Below are 20000 nucleotides of genomic sequence, written 5' to 3'. Positions count from 1 at the left end.
AGGAAATGGCCAAAAAAAGGTACTGCAACTATGCTGCTCATTGAAACTGGGTTGCCTATTGCCAAATTTGATCTTTTCATGAAAGTTTACAATGTAATAAACTAATATTTTTTTAGTATGGCCCAAGTACAGTCATTTGTGCAGCTAAAATAGATATTTCTAGAAATTCAAAATGGCGGACCATGGAGAAGATCCCCCTTTTCACGTATGAAAAGTGAAACATTTCCAGTCATAATGAATACTTAAAATTTGATGGTGGTGGTAAGTATTCATGAAAAAAGTAACATTAGGGAATGGGTAGCATGAATTCTGGAAATAAACAACTAAAAACTTACACAGTGTACCTTTAACTACTGTTTTTCCAAATTGTCTAAGGGGAGAAACCCCCGAACCCCCAACAACAAAAGCCCTCTAACATCTTAACTAAACATCCTAAACCTTTGGAATCTCAAACTCCATGAAGGGGGGCCTTTCTTGTTCTCTGGCCTAGGGACCCATGAAGTCTTGATTCCTCCCTGTTAATAGTGCCAATTAGTGATTTTCACAGTGCCATTGGGGGGCAGAGTTTCACATATGCTGACTGCCCATTTAACCTAGCCTAATTATCATCGAATTTCAAATCTCTTTGCGACTTGGTCTGACCAAGAGCATAACAAACAGCATGGTTGACAAGCCTCCCTTTGACTGGCTAATGGTTGATTGCTTCCCAAAAAAGTGGGAGGAGTTCCCGTTTTCTTGGGAGCTCAGAAAGAACTTGCATTGCTCTTGACCTCACTAGTTCCACCGGCGAAGGTGTTGCATCACTAGGAGGGCACGCCCTGGCTATAGTTAACCCGCCCCTAGGACCACCCCTTCACACACACACACACGCACTCACGCATGCACGCACCCACACGTATAGACGGGTTCAGGCTGGAGGTGGGAGAGAGCAGTGAGCAGCGGTGTTGACTACAGATACACATATTACCTCTTACGCTGCCCTTGGGTTACATACAGTACAGTATACTGGTGCACACACACACACTTCATACATTATACTGGTGGGCATGGACACACACACATATTATTATATTAATGGACACATACACGCGCGCGCGCGCGCACACACACACACACACACGCACACACAGTCACGCATATTATAATGGTGGACACACACGCACACTTTCATTGGATTATACTGCTAAGTGAAGTGAGAAAGTTCAAGTGCATAGTTCATATTGCCAGGCTGGTTATACCGGGCTTTTGGTCCGACAATCACCTTTTATGCAGTGATGTGATTGGTCAGTCGCCTTTGACAGTGTCTGATTGATTAATCGCCTTTTAAAGAATCTGATTGGTCCAATCGCCTTTGACAGTGTCTGATTCTGATTGGTTCATCGCTTCTGGTGGCCTCTCATTGGTTGATCGCCTCTGGCAGTCTGTGATTGGTGCATCTTCAGGAGCCTGATGGGGAAGGGGGAAGATCAAAGCAGCCTTGGGGCCATCTCAATGGCCAGTATTCTAGCCTTGCTAGAACGTGAAACGCCTGGTGATTGGATACTCCACCGAGTTCACCAAAGAGTACCCAATCACTGAGCTTTTCAGGTCCTAGCAAGGCTAGAACACTGGGCATTGAGAAAGAGCCTTTGCCACACACACACACACACACACACACACACACAAGTGTACAGATACACATAGGCCTATATTAAAAACACATCACACACACACACACACACACACACACACACACACACACACACACACACACACACACACACACACACACACACTAAAAGATACAGACACTATTCACACATCACCCTCTCTCTCTCTCTCTCTCTTTCACACACACACACACACACACACACACACACACACACACACACACTAAAAGATACAGACACTATGCACACATCACCCTCTCTCTCTCCCTCACACACACACACACACACACACACACACACACACACACACACACACTAAAAGATACAGACACTATTCACACATCACCCTCTCTCTCTCACACACACACACACACACACACACACACACACACACACACACACACACACACACACACACACACACACACACAGTCAGGCATTCCTCCGGCTGGAGTGGCTATTGGAAGAGGAGCGGCCAGTCTCGTGCTCTGGTCTGTATTTTAACCAGCAGATCAGCCACGTCACCACCACGGACACCATGGCGAGGATGCTCGCGACAGACAGGCAGATGGGTCCCGCAGGCGACGGCGGCCCTGGCCCGCCCTGGCTGTGCACAAGGATCAGGCCCACGAACAGTAGCGCGAGCATGGACAGGAATGAGAAGATGACGCACACGCAGCCGGTGGTCAGCGCGAGGCGCTTACAGTCACTACAGCAGTCCTCGTCGCCATAGCAACGGCTAGCCGAGGAGACAGACTCCCGCGAGAGGGTGGTGGCAGACGCCGAGATGGTGCTGGACGGTGTGACCGTTGCCTGGCTAGCCTGGCTGGCTGTGGTGGCGGTGGCAGACGCACCTGACGCGTCGTCGCGCCTGAGGGCGATGAGCGCCGGGTGCAGCGGTGGAGGGCTTGTGGGCAGAGCATCTTGCGGCAGTGGGTCTGAGTCGATGTAAAACGGGAAATCTTCCGTAACCTTCGTGTTGTTGGGCAAATTCCGGATCTGGTAGTCCGGCACGGGAGTGCGGTGTCGACACACCGGGCACGAGACGCGCCAGGGTCTCTCCTCGCGCAGGTGCAGCGCGTGCAGGCACTCCTGACAGAACGTGTGCAAACACTCCAGAATCTTGGGCGCGCGCCGGTCCAGGTCGAAGTAGTTGTAGCAGATTTTACACTCGTACTCCTCGTACGGCACCACCGGGAGACCTACCGGGGATGTGGAGGGGGAGGAGGAGGTCGGACGACACGGAGCGCTCGCTGCCATAGCATCTGGCGTCACTCACTCACACCCTCACGAGACAAACAAAAGAAGCCGGCCGCCATCCGCTTGGTAGATCGGAACCGAACGGGAGATTAACCGCGCGCCCCCCGACCCAAGTGGCTACATCACATCGGGGGCTGCTAACGAGTCAACCGGGGCCATAATAATAAAGAGGCACGCGACACGAACATCACTGCTAATGATGGCCCGTGCCGTGACGGGAGTAACGGACCTCCGAACCCAGCCCGAGCGCATCCGACGCTGGGGAGAGGCTTCCGGTAGAAGGAGGGGAGGGAGGGAGAGGGTTTCGACATCATCACATGCCCAACCCGACCACAACACAGAGGCGATGGAAAGATAACAGCCTAGTCCATGATTTCTACATTTGTCTTTTTCCATTCAACCTTTTTTATGATTAAAACACAATGAGCTGCATAATTGTATGAACTGCGGACTACCCAAGTAAAAAAAAAGTGTACTTAATATATACTTAATAAGTACGTTTTATTGTATTTAAAGTGTACTTCAAAAGAGTGTATTTAAAGAATGTTATTTTGGGACAACTTATAGTATACTTAAATGTACTTGAAATATAATTAAGTAGAGCTTAAACACATTTTAAGTTGACTTTTTTGTACTAAAATTAAACTTTGTATAAGTGTACTTAATATACTAAAAATATATTTAACTTTAAGTACATTATAAGTATACTAACCAAGTCATTTTAAAATGTGTTTAATGTTTACTTTAGCATGCGGATAAGTGCATTTTAAGTACATTAGAAATCTATTTTAACGTCATGAGAAAGTACTTTATAGTATATTGCAGAAGTACATACTTAAGTTGTGTTATTTTGGGACAACTTATAGTATACTTAAATACACTTGAAATATAATTAAGTAGAGCTTAATCACATTTTAAGTTGACTTTTTTGTACTAAAATCAAACTTTGTACAAGTGTACTTAGTATACTAAAAACATACTTAATTTTAAGTACATTATAAGTATACTAACCAAATCACTTTAAAATGTGTTTAATGTGAACTTTAGCATGTGGATAAGTGCATTTTAAGTACATTAGAAATCTATTTTAACGTCATGAGAAAGTACTTTATAGTATACTGCAGAAGTACATACTTAAGTTGTGTTATTTTGGGACAACTTATAGTATACTTAAATACACTTGAAATATAATTAAGTAGAGCTTAATCACATTTTAAGTTGACTTTTTTGTACTAAAATCAAACTTTGTACAAGTGTACTTAATATACTAAAAACATACTTACTTTAAGTACATTTCAAATATATTCACAAAAATCGCTTTAAGTACATTTTAAGTGTATTGACTCTAAATGTATTTTAAGTATACTACAAGTAGATTTTACTTTAAGCACATTTCAAATATATTTATTTTAAGTACACTTTAAATATATTTCAAAAGTATATGAAAAAAACATTAATGTAATCCCCAGTTGCTCATTTCCATTGTACATTGTCTTGTTCACAACCATCAGCCATTCACATTAACCTTCCTTTCACCTTCACTTCAGACAATAACCACAGCCTCTACCAGGATTTGAACCCACAACTCACTGAACCACAGACCTGCACTCTAACCACTAGACCACAACTACCTGTCCTTTGACAGGCACAATTACGTTCTTGAAGTAATAGTCTTGAGTAGTACACTTTAAGTATACTTTTATATACTTAATTATAATACTTAGAAATCATTGGTGGTGGTATGCTTTTATCGAATTAAAGACACTTTTACATGTTTAATTTGTGCACCAAAAAGTACACTTAAAGTGCACTTAATACACTAATAACACAACTTAAGTACAGACTTCAGTATTGTGCTTAAAAGTTTAATAGGTAAGGCCTTACATGCCTTTTTAAGATCTGTTTGTGCTCTTCAATATGGTGTTTTTACCATGAAAATACATTAACAAAATGGAAGGTGGAAGGTTATTTAATGTTACAAAGCATAATGAATAAATAAGCCTAGGTTAAAATACACTAAAATGATGGTTTAAAAAAGTACCCAGGTGAAAAAAGTGTACTTAATATACTTAATAAGTATGTATTTTTGTATTTAAAATATACTTCAAAAGTGTGTATTTAAAGAATGTTATTTTGGGACAACTTATAGTATACTTAAATACACTTGAAATATAATTAAGTAGAGCTTTAACACATTTTAAGTTGACTTTTTTGGTACTAAAAATCAAACTTTGTACAAGTGTACTTAATATACTAAAATCATACTTAACTTTAAGTACGTTTCAAATATTCTTTCTAATACCAAACTTTAGCACATTACTTTTAAAATACAAATACACTTAAAATACACTTAAAATATACTACACTAACAGTATGTTTTCAAATACAACACTTAAGCACATTACTTTAAAAATACAAATACACTTAAAATACACTTGAAGTGGTTCAAGACAACAAGAAAAATAACATAAAATCTTTATAAGTGAGTACATTTCATTAAAGACAATTAATATTAGTGTCAAAAAGGCAATATAGTAAGTATGCAAAAAAATATGCATATTTGTAAAGGTCGTAAAATAAAGTTTAGGTATATATAACTGATAATGTATATTTTCTAACACTATGTTTGAGTACATTTTTTAAGAACAAAGTTTAATACATTAAACTAGCAGTACATTTTCTAATACCATACATTACTATAATGGTGTACTGTGTATGATTTTTTGTAGTTTATTTCCAAAATTCATGCTGGAAAAAGGGGAGTCATTCATCATCATCATAAATTGAGGTTCTTGTCCATGTTCCAGATATAGACATTTTTTAGATGCGTCCCACGCATCTCTATAAGAGGCTTTGGTGTCCGTCCGTCCGTCCGTCCGTCCTTCCGTCCGTCCGTCCGCCCTCCCGTGATGGGTTTCTGAATTGTGATTCCCTCTTGTGATTCCCTCTTGTGTCCACAAGGTGGCAGTCGCTCAGTTTTGGCCTGGAGCTCATGCGTGCAAACCAAAAGCTCTTTGCCAGTGAGAAAAACATGGCGGCACTTCCTGTTGATTTTCACATGAAAGTTTTGCTTAATTTAAAGTCCCTAAGCGACTATAAATGTTTTGGCTTCCATATATTGATGTAAAAGTGCCCCACAAAGTAATGAAGCACAACAAAGTTACTCCACATTACCATTTGACCACTCGTTTTTCTATGCTAACAGGGTAGCCAATGTAGCATTGTAAATGATCCAGGGAGAAAGGGGGAAATGTTGTGATTTCAGTCCGCCTGAGGCAACGATTTTCGTGGGGAAGATGACCTGCATCTCGGTGGCATTGAACCACGCCCCCGTGCCTTATTTGGCTCGCTCAGCACGTGCGTCCTCAGTCCAATCGCAATGCTTTATTTTCCCCAGACGTTTAATCGCATTTAAGTGAAAGTGCCATGTATACACATTGCAAAATAACTCTTAATCCGATCTATTTAAATCGCATTTATTTAATCGGACTTAAAAACATCATGTACACGTAGCCAATGTCTCATTGATTAGTTTATGGAACTTACGGTTTGTCTGTTACGGTCCACGAAGACAATATCCACGTGAAAACGCAAACGCCTGCAAACCACTGTTTTGACAGAAATACAGTTCACCTGTCGCCTACTCTGTTTTCTTCCCAAAGCGGCATTTAAAAGTATTCCATGAAATCCAACATCAACGTCACTTCAAATAGGTGACAGCATCATGCACACACATGAAATAACACTTCAGTGAGGGGGGGACATCACTGCTCTCATATTAAAGTGAAAAGAGAATTTCACATTTTAGTTTATTTAATGTAGGCCTATGCAAAATTGCAAATAGCCTATTCATTGAAATGTTTCATTGTAATTCATTGTAATGTTTGCCTGTTTTTTATGTTTGTAATTATTTATTTTTTTTTAAATAAAAAATCGTGATTAAAAAAAAAATAGCCTAACAAAAATAGAGATTTTATGTTTAAAAAAAATGTGATATGGGATGGACCGATGGCCCCCCTAAGCTAAATTCGCCTTAGGTCCCCACATTGCTAAATGTAGTGTAAGGGATTATTTTGAAAAGACAGTAACATGTAGCCTAATCAGCAATGCATTACAGTTTTTCAGTAAATTGCCCAACACTGTTGAAATCCTATGGTACTTTTTCAAATCCAGGCTTATACAGTACATGGTAGGCTTATTGATAAATTGCCTTGACAGGTTATGAGGAGGCCAAGGGGGCGTTTGGGCAAAAAAGGTTCAGAACGGGCATAGACGGACGCATCTGTTGTCCGCCTGTCGGACTTGTTGCTAGGAAAATGACTGTACTTTGGCCAGTAATTAGTTTATTTATTTTGTAAATATAGTTACAATACATTTAAATACACAACACTAATAGTGTATTTTCTAAAAACAATCTTTAGCACATTACTTTAAAAATACAAATGTACTTAAAATACATTTAAATACAATACACTAATAGTGTATTTTATAACACTACACTTTAACACATTACTTTTAAAATATAAATGTACTTAAAATAGACTTAAAATAGAATATACTAATAGTATATTTAACAATACCACACTTAAGCACATTACTTTAAAAATACAAATGTATTTACAATACATTTAAATACAATACACTAATAGTGTATTTATTAATAAAACACTTTAGCACATTACTTTTAAAATACAAATGTACTTAAAATAGACTTTAAATGGAATATACTAATAGTATATTTAACAATACCACACTTTAGCACATTACTTTAAAAATACAAATGTATTTACAATACATTTAAATACAATACACTAATAGTGTATTTTATAATACTACACTTTAACACATTACTTTTAAAATACAAATGTACTTAAAATAGACTTAAAATTGAATATACTAAAAGTATATTTAACAGTACCACACTTAAGCACATTACTTTAAAAATACAAATGTACTTACAATACATTTAAATACAATACACTAATAGTGTATTTTATAATACTACATTTAAGTACATAACTTTTAAAATACAAAGATACTTAAAATACACTTAAAATATAATACACTAATAGTATACTTTATAATGCTACACTTTAGCACATTACTTTTAAAATACAAATGTACTTAAAATACATTTAAATAGAATATACTAATAGTATATTTAACAATACCACACTTTAGCACATTACTTTAAAAATACAAATGTATTTACAATACATTTAAATACAATACACTAATAGTGTATTTTATAATACTACACGTTAACACATTACTTTTAAAATACAAATGTACTTTAAATAGACTTAAAATTGAATATACTACTAGTATAATTAACAATACCACACTTAAGCCCATTACTTTTAAAATACAAATGTACTTAAAATATATTTAAATACAATACAATAATAGTGTATTTCATAACACTACACTTAAGTACATGACTTTTAAAATACAATTGTACTAACAATACATTTAAATACAATACACTAATAGTGTATTTATAATACTACACTTAAGTACATAACTTTTAAAATACAAAGATACTTAAAATACACTTAAAATATAATACACTAACAGTATACTGTATAATGCTACACTTTAGCACATTACTTTTAAAATACAAATGTACTTAAATTAGACTTAAAATACAATATACTAATAGTATATTTGACAATACTACACTTTAGCACATTACTTTTAAAATACAAATGTACTTACAATACATTTAAATACAATACATTAATAGTGTACTTTATAATACTACACTTAAGTACATAACTTTTAAAATGCAAAGATACTTAAAATACACTTAAAGTATAATACACTAATAGTATACTTTATAATGCTACACTTTAGCACATTACTTTTAAAATACAAATATACTTGAAATACATTTAAAATATAATACACTAATACTATATTTGACAATACTACACTTAGCACATTACTTTTAAAATACAAATATACTTAAAATACATTTAAAGTACAATACACTAACAGTATATTTTATAAAACTATATTTAAGTACATAACTTTAATAATACAAATTATTTTAAAATATATTTAAAATACACTTAACTATAAGTATATTTTTAAATACCATACTTAAGTACTGTACTTGATAAGTAGAGTGTACTTAAAATATACTTTCAGAAAATTAAATATATTTAAAGTACACTTAAGTACACATTTTTTTGACCTGGGTATACAAACACGTATATTATTATTATTATTATTATTATTATTATTATTATTATTATTATTATAATATTATATGTCCGTCTGCCCTCTCTCTCTCTCTCTCTCTCTCTCTCTCTCTCTCTCTCTCTCTCTCTCTCTCTCTCATACACACACACACACACACACACACACACACACACACACACACACACACACACACACACAGAATACTAAAAATAAATTTCAACTGTTGTTCAACAAGTCGTTAAGTCTGTCGGTTTTGTCCACACAGTTTTTTTCTTCTGTATTTGTCACCGCCAGCCCTACACTGCGCAAGACAACATGGTTCCGTTCTGCATTCCGTATGTTAATAACACACACACACACACACACACACACACACACACACACACACACACACACACACACACACCTGTGCTAGCTTGCGCACCTGATGCCGCACCTCATTAGACCAACAGGTGCGGGGGAGAGAGCGCGCGGCGCGCCACAGCCTTTTCCGGGACCATGTGGAGAATCGTCGAGCACCTGCACAGCTCTGAGCTCGTGGCCCAGTTCCAACGGGCATGCGGGCTGTTCCCCGTGACAGCTACCGAGAAAACCCCTGCCCGCGACGAGAGCGAGCCCCCGCCATCGAACGGACACGTCGGCCTTGTCGTTAACAGACACCAGAGTCGGAGGAGTGAAGAGAACAGCTCGAAGCCGAACCAAGGCACGAGACAACAGGACAACAACTCAAACTACACGTGCACGAAAAACGATGGCGCACCAGACGTGAGTAGGCCTATATTCTGTCATCATTCATGTAAAACTCAACATTTGTTTCAGTGGTCAAAATAAAATTATGTTTTTTTAGGCATTTCTTTAGCCACATTGTAGTAGATTATATCTTGGGAGAAGCCTAATTTTAGGTGTGGGTGGTGTGGTGGGGACATGTCCATAGTATACCACTTTCAATTAAGATAGCTCCCACCAATTTTTTTCACAAATATAATGGATACCAGGGCAATTATCCATATTAATGTCCCACCACTTTCAAAGCTAAACCTACACCTTTGGATTATAGGTTATTATCTGCAGAGCTCTACCAACAGGCTTTTCCCGTTTTAGGGCGCTGTCAGGGCGGACAAGACGAGAATGCTTCAGATTGCATCAGTCGGCCGGTTATCATTCAACTAACCTAACCTAACTAGACTGGGGAGAATGCGGAATCAGCGTTAGTTCATTCCCAACCTGTGTGTGTGTGTGTGTGTGTGTGTGTGTGTGTGTGTGTGTGTGTGTGTGTGTGTGTGTGTGTGTGTGTGTGTGTGTGTGTGTGTTTGAGAGAGAAAGAGAGATATAATTATCATTTAATTATTCAGTGAGCATCTGGATTAAAATTTTCAGATGGACTACTGGACTAATTGTGCAGTAAGCAGCTCCACTTTTTGTGGCTGGAAGATTCAGATCCACACCACAACACAATCAGTAGCCTATGTGTCAAGGCGCCGTGCTCTTCAGTTTGCGTGTTCGTCCTGCTGGGTAGCGTAGCAAGCTGCTGTACATCTTTGAAATGGATGAGCTAATTGTGTGTGTGTGTGCGTGCGTGTGTGTGTGTCCGTGACTGCGTGTCAGTATGTGTCTAGGCGTCCTGTTCTCCACCTGTTGTTTCTGTGTTCGTCTGCGCTGGGTAGCGAGCTCCTCTACATCTCCCTGGTGCCCTGCATACAGTGGAGCATCGACCCCTTCCTATGCAGACGACTAGTTAACATGTGGGCCGTGAGTATCACACACGCACGCGAACGCGCGCACACACACACACACACACACACACACACACACACACACACACACACACACACACACACACACACGTGCACACCACTCATCTCCCTTCTTAAACAGACCATAAGTGCAGCAACCCTCTCCCCAGGTGTGGACCAGTCAGGTACAAGGTTGTAGAACAGAGGGCGTAGAGAATATCTCGACAGTAGCAAGATTCTAGAACAGAGAGCAGAGCACTCTAGACCGTTATTTACATTATACCGTTCATTTGCTGTTACCAGAATGGCAATGACCAAGTCATAGTGAATTAGTAAAGGCCCTGTGTTATGTCATAATATTGTAGTAGTGAGTGGAAGTGCAAAACGCACACCAGAAAGAGAGGTGCTGGCCACCAGAAAATACAATTGCAGGAGGAGAGAAGTGCCGCACACTCTCAAGTTAAATAAACAGTTTTTAATGTGGCAACGTTTCGGCCTGTCGGCCTTCCTCAGGTCACGTGTGAAATAACAGGTAGTACCTTGCCTTTTTAAAGGGACATAGTATTGTAGTAGTACCATAGAATCTTTTCAATGACTATTACAGTGTTGCACTGGGGGAACGGCACACATTACGGGCCTAGAATCTCTGGAATATCCCGCAAGGTGGGAGATGTCCTGTTGTTCTCGACAGGTGAACATGCTTCAGGTCAGGTGTCCCTGCCGCACAGGTTTAATCCCACAGCTACTGTACATATGTGATCAGGTGCCATGTTGCCACACAGGTTTAATCCCAAGGTTACATAGATGATAGTAGTAGTAGTAGTAATAATAATAATAATAATAATAATAATAATAATGACTTAGTTTCATATACCGTCTTTCAAGTAACCCAAGGTCGCTTTACAAAAGGAGATGGGGCTAGGGAATGGAGCTGGAAGAAGAGAGGAGGAGGGTAGAAGTGGAGTTGGGGGGCAGGGTGGTGGAGGACCATAGGCCTCAGTGAATAAGTGTGAATTGAGATGCTTTTTGAACATAGCCAGAGCGGGGGTCTTGGGGGATATGGAGAGGTAGACTGTTCCAAAGGGTGGGGGCAGCAACACAGAAGGCTCTGTCACCAAAGGTTCCGTAGCCTGGACTGGGGAATGATGAGGTGCCATATTGTCACACAGGTCTAATTACACAGCTACATACAGAGGCAAAGTGCAGTAACTATGCCAGCATTGAAACTGAGAAAAAGGACTTCGAATTCTAGGTATGAGGTTGGATATTGTAGTTACTGCAAATTTGACATATCAATATCTCTCAAACAGGACTACATTTGGTCCATATTAGACATTGTCACAAGATAAAGGAGGTGTAATGAAGACCATCTTAAGTCTAAACTCAATTTTGACAAAATAAATATGTTGTAACTTACTGCACTATGCCTTGGTAGGGCAGCATACAGGTCTAATCCTACAGCTCAAGTGCCATGTTGCCATACAGGTCAAAATCCCACATCATACATAATGATTATATGCTTGCTCAGATGCGATGTTGCCATATACAGTATGTGTAAATCCCACATCATACAGTATGTATTTGCTCAAGTGCCATGTTGCCATACAGGTCAAAATCCCACATCATACATAATGATTATATGCTTGCTCAGATGCGATGTTGCCATATATGCCTAAATCCCACAGCTGTATGTGGTAGCTCTGGTGCAACGTTGCCGTATATGGCAGCTCAGACACCATGTTGCCACACAGGTCTAAATCCCAAATCGCTCTCGTGAGTCATCTCCCCCCTATGGACGGGGCAGGTGTGATGCCGGTCCCTACAGATCTCTATTGCGCAGGTGCAGTATGGCACACAAGGGTGTAGGTTTGGCTCGAAAAGTGGTGGGGACATTACAATAGCAAATTGTCCGGGTATGCTATTTTTGCATTATATTTGTGAAAGAGTGGTGGGGACAAGCTAGGTTTATCTCAAAAGTGGTATGGACATGTCCCCACCGCCCCCCCCTAAAATTACGCCCATGATGGCACAGGAATACTAAAGTCCCTACAGATCTCTATGGCACATCTCTCCCCCTTTAGGCGGACCTAGGCAGACTTAAGGACTGTTCTATTCAATGCTAGAAGTATTATGACACGCCCCTTTAGGCAGACCAGAACCTGTTCATGTTAGGTGCCCATAGCCACCTATTACATTGGCATATCTCTATACTTAAAGAATCTCTGATGTTAGTATCCCCATCCTCCCTACACACACATGTATGTTGAGCAGGTATCAGGTATATACTGTACAGGTATACTGTCTATGTGTGTCGACCAGGTGAACAGGTATCTACAGGTGTGTATTGACCAGGTGTCTACAGAAGTGTCTACTACATGTGTGTGTTGCCCACACACACACACACACACACACACACACACACACACACACACACACACACACACACACACACACATACACACACACACACACACACTCACGTGTGCATTGTCCAGGTATATATCCCTCCGGTGTATTGTCTCCGCCTACAGGTGGTGATGTATATCAGCCAGGTATATTCAGGTGTGGTGTCCACTACGGGAGTGTATTGTCCAGGTATTCAGGTGTGGTGTCGCCCCCTACAGGTGTGGTGTATATCTGCCAGGTCTGTTCAGGTGTGGAGTGCATCTTAATATGGGACCTTGCCTCCTCCACTTGCCTCCTCCACTCGCTTCTCGTCATGATGACATCACTGACAACAGCATTATATTTCAATATCTTGCAAAAGCTCAATTGTAGAGTCTTTTTCTCGTTTGTAATTGTTATGGTGAATGAAAAACCATCCCTCAAAAGTTGTTGTGGCGAGGCTGACAGCTGGGAAACTTTATCGTTTTCTCCACGGAGGAGGGGCCAGGAGGCGGGGCGAGGAGACAAGCGCAAGTGGAGGAGGCAAGGTCACATATTAAGATGCACTCGTGGTGTTTTCTCCTACAGGTGGTGATGTATATCGGCCAGGTATATTCAGGTGTGGTGTCGCCCCCTACAGGTGGTGATGTATATCGGCCAGGTACTGAAGGATGTGCTGAAGCTGCCGCGCCCTCTATCGCCCCCTGTGGTGAAACTGGAGAAGCGTGTGGACGCAGAGTACGGACTCCCCTCCACACACGCCATGGCAGCCATCGGCATCACATACACACTGCTGCTCAGCGCACCACAGAGGATACAGGTAACACACACACACACACACACACACACACACACACACACACACACACACACACACACACACACACACACACACACAGACGCCATGGCAGCCATCGCCATCACATACACACTGCTGCTCAGCGCACCACAGAGGATACAGGTAACACACACACACACACACACACACACACACACACACACACACACACACACACACACACACACACACACACACACACACACACACAAACGCCATGGAGAGCCATCGCAATCACATACACACACACACCCACACACACGAACGCCATGGAGAGCCATCGTAATCACATACACACTGCTGCTGAGGTTTTCGTGATGGTGCCGCCCACTCACAGGTGCCGCCTTGGGCAATTGCCCGATCGGACTGCCCCTAGGACCACCCCTGCGCGTGCACACACACACACGCACACACATACACACACAAACGCATGTGAGCATGTAAAGACTCTTCTCTTTCGTGACTACATTATTTACTGCACTAATGCCTGAGCTGGCCCAGTCTCGGGCTAGACTCCATGGCATGTTGTGGTGGGTGTACTGAAGTTGACTTCATCTCCACTTATTGTTCTGCGTATTCACATTGTATCTGCAAGGGGTGATTATGTCCTCGATTAAAAGTCTCTGTAATGTAATGTACTGTGTGCGTGTGTGCGTGTGTGTGTGTGTGTGTGTGTGTGTGTGTGTGTGTGTGTGTGTGTGTGTGTGTGATACTGTAGTTCCAGTGGGGTGTGGGTGTGTTCGTGGCCACTTTGCTGTCATCGCTGGTGTGTTTGAGCCGCATCTACACGGGAATGCACTCGGCCCTGGTGAGTCTCTAGCACACACACACACACACACACACACACACACACACACACACACACACACACACACACACACACACACACACACACACACACACACACACACGCGCGCGCGCGCACAGAGTAGGTGTAAACTCAGATCTGACAATGTATGTGCACAGGCATTAGTGTGGGAGGGTGCACGCATGCATAGGCTCTAGACTTTGGCATACAGTTGTGTGTGTGTGTGTGTGTGTGTGTGTGTGTGTGTGTGTGTGTGTGTGTGTGTGTGTGTGTGTGTGTGTGTGTGTGTGTGTGTGTGTGTGTGTGTGTGTGTGTGTGTGTGTGTGGTGGGCCTAAAATAAGAATATACTGATGCATTATTTAAGACGTCTGGATGGTGAGGGAGCAGACTCCAACCACTCTCTCTCTCTCTCTCTCACACACACACACACACAGTCACACACACACACACACAAACACACACAATCACACACACACACACCCCTCTAGCCTCTTGTGTTTTGCTGACACCTCTCCTCTCTGTTCCTCTCCTCTCCGTTCCGCTCCTCTCTCCTTTCCTCCTCTCCTCTCTTCTGCTCGACTGGTAAGGTCTCCTCTTCTTTCTCCTCTCCTCTCTTCACCCCATCTCCTCCCCCCATCGCTTCTCTCCTCTCTCCTGCTTTCCACTCATCTCCTCTCCTCTCCCCCCTCTCCTCTCTCATGGTTTGACTGCTAATGTCTCCTCATCTCCTCTCTCTCCTCCCCTCCGTTGTTCTTCTCTCCTCTCCTCTGTCTCATTCTCTCCTCTCCTCTCTTCTCTCCTCCTCTGTCCCCTCTTTCTCTTCTCCTCTCCAATTCTGTTCTCTTGCCTTCTCCCCTCCTCCGGTCTGTCTCCTCTCATCCCCCATTGTCCTCTCTCTCTCACTCCTCTCCCTCACCCGCTCTTATCTCCTCTCTCGTGGTTCAACTGCTAACGTCTCCTCTGCTCTCCTCCTCCCTCTAGGACGTCATCTGTGGCGCTCTCCTCTCGGCGGCCATCTTGGTGGTGAGCTACCCGGCGTGGGCCTGGTTCGACTGGGTGCAGCTGCACTGGGCCTACACCCCCGTGCCGGCGTTGGTCCTGCCCGCCGTGCTGAGCGGGTTGTACCCCGAGCTGGACCACTACAGCCCCACGCGGGGGGACACCGCCACCATCATGGGCGTGGCCTCGGGCTGCTGGCTCGGCTATTGGCTGAACGAGCGTGTGGGGTGGAGCTTCGAGCCCGTCCACCTCCCGATGCCCTTCCCCCCCCTCACCCCCGCGGCCTGCCTCAGGGGCGTGTCCCGCGCCGCCGTGGGTCTTCCCGCGCTGCTATTGGCCCGGCAGGTGATGCGGCGCGCCAGCCTGGAGGTGCTATGCCGTTACTATGGCGCGTCGCCTAGCGACCAGCAGGCACGGCGGCGCAGGGCCATCGAGGTGCCCAGCAAGTTTGTCACCTACGCCGCCGTGGGAGTTACCAACTCTCTCGTCGTCAACAGACTGTTAGTACTAGTTGGCGTTCTGTGACCGGAGTGTGTGTGTGTGTGTGTGTGTGTGTGTGTGTGTGTGTGTGTGTGTGTGTATGTGTGTGTGTGTGAGAGAGAGATAGAGTGTGTGTATGTGTGTGTTTTACACAGCCGTGGGTGTCACCAACACTGTCATCATCAACAGTGACCAGTGTGTGTGTCTATGTGTATGAGACTGTTAGTTTGTCACCTACGCAGTTGTGGTGGGCGTCACCAACGCTGTCATCATAGTTAGTAATAGTCGCCGGCCTACTGTGAACAAGGTGCGCGCTTGTGTAAAGTTTGTCACCTACGCCGCGGTAGGCGTCACCAACAGACTATTAAGCTGCTCAGCCAACTGTGACCGTGTGTGTGTGTGTAAGAGAGAGAGTGTGTGTATGTCTGCCAGTGTGTGTGATATTGTGAAGCTCGTCAGAGCTGTGGATATCTGTTGTATGGATCAGATTTTGCACTGTGCGAGTGACGACCACATTTGTTCAGTTTGTTTTTTTTACTCCAGTAGTGTTCCATAGTCAGGTAGACAGTTACAAATATTAAGTTACAGTACGTGCACATGGACTGACAAATGACCATTACTGCTGAACATGTGTAGCGTGTGTTCCAGTGAAATTATGGATATGATACCATTATTATTAAAGAATATGCATATTTGAAGCATAAGCCATTGTCTGTGTGTCTATCTGTGTGTGTGCATGCGTGTGTGCGTGTACCATCAAGTCTGTAGGGTTATAGAATTATTAGAGAATACGCATATTTTAACCATACAAAGACCTCGTCTGTGTGTGTGTGTGTGGAGGGGGTTGAGGGTATAAAATACTGACTCTGTGTGAGTGGAGTGGTGTGTGTGAGAATTTTGTTTGGGGAAGACCAATAAAATCATCATGGCCTCTCAGTGGAGCGCCAGTCAAACAGAGGACTCCTGAACACACACACACACACACACACACACACACACACACACACACACACACACACACACACACACACACACACACACACACACACACACACACACACACACACACACACACCAATTCAGAGGTCACACAGATAACCTACATATCTATTGACACATTAACACACATACACACACACACACCCCTGTGCACACACAGAAATAGCTGTGGACACTCCCTGTGCACACATGAACAGAAAGCAACATGAGGCAAGAGCAAGACACGCCTTTCTACAAGCTTACACGGTTCAAACACATTCACTCTACACTACACACACACACACCTTATTACAAGTTTACACTGCACCCACACATAGGGCTGCGTACCGAATTTCGGACCGGTCCTGGCACCGACCGAAAAGCCACATAGTATCGAATATCAAAACAAAACAAAAAAAACGGTGCCTTATTTCGATACCTTTTGTGCGTTTCAACAGTCCCTGCAGTGTCAATAGTAAATCTGTGAACCAATAGCCATGTAGTCAGGTGAAATTGTCATTTGTGATTGGCTTCAAAGGACCTGGGTGGGCGGGACGAGCACGAGACATTTCATTCATTCAAAAAGTACTAGCGTTTGTTTACTCGAACAGCTGACAGTCGGTGAGGATATGTTGTAGGCTAACTTAGTTGTAGCTAGTTGCAGTTAGTTGTAGTTGCAGTTGTAGCTAGTTGCAGCCCTGATAGACTTGCTGAGATCTAAAGTGTGGTTAAACTTTGCTCGTGTGACTGGACGCAAATAGAGCCAGATGCTCCATTTGTGATAAAGCTGTCCCTGCGAAAGACGGCAACACGACTTGGCGAAACATTAACGCACCAAATCAAGAGCCGAAAGCTGCGCTGAAATTTACAAGCCATGGACGAATGGACATTAAAAATATTATTGTTTGAAATGAATTTGTATTTGTTAGTAAGTGTTTCTTGAACTCTAAGAGTAGGCCTATATGCGCTGCTGCCCTGTTTGTCTCTTCAGGCAGTGCCTGGCGCGGGCGCGGCTCAATCAGCAGAGTCCTGTACAGTTGACGTTGAGGCTGTGTTGTGCTGAGGTGTTAATTTTGAAACATGTTCAACAACCCTTTTGTCCAACGAAGACGTGTGTGTTTGTGCAGTCATGATAATAGTGGTAGAACTACCGTCGCGCCAATCTTCCTCTGATGCTGTCGTTTTAAACCTCCTTGAGTGTGCACTCTCCTCTCCACTTGCGCACGGCTACTGTAGTTTTGATAAGAATCAATGTGTGGGCGATCGCTAAGGGGTTTATAAAGTGCGGAGATTTGAAACTTGTTCCCGCGGAGGGCAACGGCGCTAAAAGACCCACTCGACATCCCTTCCATGCGATGCGTTAAGACAGCGTTAAGATAGCGTCTCCCAGACATCCCAAGTTCCAAAAACTTATTACAGGGAGCTGCTTATCAACCCCGGACACCCCGACCAACACATTTGCAAATTAGTGTTACATTGTTTGTCAATGCCCTCTCTGTCGTCCAGTCTGTATATAGCTGCCTGCTTTTTTACCCAGGACTTTTGCAGGGCGCGGTACGAAGTGCACGTAATCTATTTCAAGTAAGCTACCCCACGCATGACGCACGAGTCATTATATTCCTCTTTCCCGCATTGGCAATTGAAAAAACTTGCATAGTCTAAAATCAAGAATGCTTTATCTGACTCACGGGCATCGGAGAGCCACTATCAAATATCAGGGAGACTTTATTGGACTTTCATTGGGATGTCTGGTCTTCCCAATCTGCAGGTTATGTATGAGTCAAGCGGTCAGGTGAAGGAGAGCGTGTAGCTACGTGAATTCAAAAGCAAATAATACGCATAAGCTTCTAGAGAGAGAGAGAGAGAGAGAGAGAGAGAGAGAGAGAGAGAGAGAGAGAGAGAGAGAGAGAGCAACCTGCACCTGGAAGCGTGTATGTGTCTAATGCTCTTTTGCTCTATGATGTTGAGATTACTAAATAATTTACATGGCTGATTTGGGTTTTGGTGGAAAATTAGTAACAACGTGATTATTTGCTGCAATAGGCCATCTAGTAATAATTTGTGAAATAACAATAGCCCTAACCTAGGTTTGCCTAGAGCAGGGGTGTCAAACTCAAATTGACCGAGGGCCAAAATCAAAATATGGAACAAAGTCGGGGGCTGAGCTCAAGATTTATTTTTAATAAATTGGCTCATTTCTAGCTGGCACACACTTAATACTCATAGATTAATTTTACACACGCTGGCACATATTGTATTGCATAGGAGTATGAGCTGTGTCATTGGCCTGGGCCCGCTCATACCTCTGAGAAACACCAAATTTCATGTTCAAGTCTTGGTACACTGTACATTGATGATGTTTGAGGGCCAACTGTAATACATATTTGAAATGATCTCGCGGGCCAAATAAAATGACTCCGTGGGCCAGATTTGGCCCCTGGGCCTGAGTTTGACACACCTGGCCTAGAGATTATGACAATAGTAGGCTACATAGCATTTGAAGTAGGCTACTCATTGATTGCTGAGCTAACTGTCATCCAACTGTACTCCTGCCTACTTACTCAACACCTAGGCTACTTAGAAATCATCTTCTATATTTCATTTGAACTGAAGATATATATTGAGTAATCTGTAATAACATAATAAGATGACTGAAATGCAC

The 20000-nt window shown here is 42.6% G+C and overlaps 2 protein-coding genes across 2 annotated transcripts; one reads left to right on the top strand and one right to left on the bottom strand.

Annotated features, from left to right (window-relative positions):
• Positions 1 to 2081: 2081 nt before the first annotated feature.
• On the bottom strand, positions 2082 to 2909 carry LOC134454807 (E3 ubiquitin-protein ligase RNF152). The gene has a single exon (XM_063205966.1). The coding sequence runs from the start codon at positions 2907 to 2909 to the stop codon at positions 2082 to 2084; it is 828 nt and encodes a 275-aa protein (XP_063062036.1).
• Positions 2910 to 9571: 6662 nt separating this feature from the next.
• sgpp2 (sphingosine-1-phosphate phosphatase 2) lies at positions 9572 to 16449 on the top strand. The gene is made up of 5 exons (XM_063204319.1): positions 9572 to 9881; positions 10722 to 10865; positions 13875 to 14054; positions 14791 to 14880; positions 15863 to 16449. The coding sequence occupies exons 1-5, from the start codon at positions 9615 to 9617 to the stop codon at positions 16403 to 16405; spliced, it is 1224 nt and encodes a 407-aa protein (XP_063060389.1). The 5' UTR covers positions 9572 to 9614; the 3' UTR covers positions 16406 to 16449.
• Positions 16450 to 20000: the final 3551 nt, after the last annotated feature.

This window comes from Engraulis encrasicolus, chromosome 8 (assembly GCF_034702125.1).
Source record: "Engraulis encrasicolus isolate BLACKSEA-1 chromosome 8, IST_EnEncr_1.0, whole genome shotgun sequence".
Classification (NCBI taxonomy): domain Eukaryota; kingdom Metazoa; phylum Chordata; class Actinopteri; order Clupeiformes; family Engraulidae; genus Engraulis; species Engraulis encrasicolus.
The sequence above is the reverse complement of the archived record's forward strand: the minus strand, read 5'-3'. Positions and strand labels throughout refer to the sequence as shown.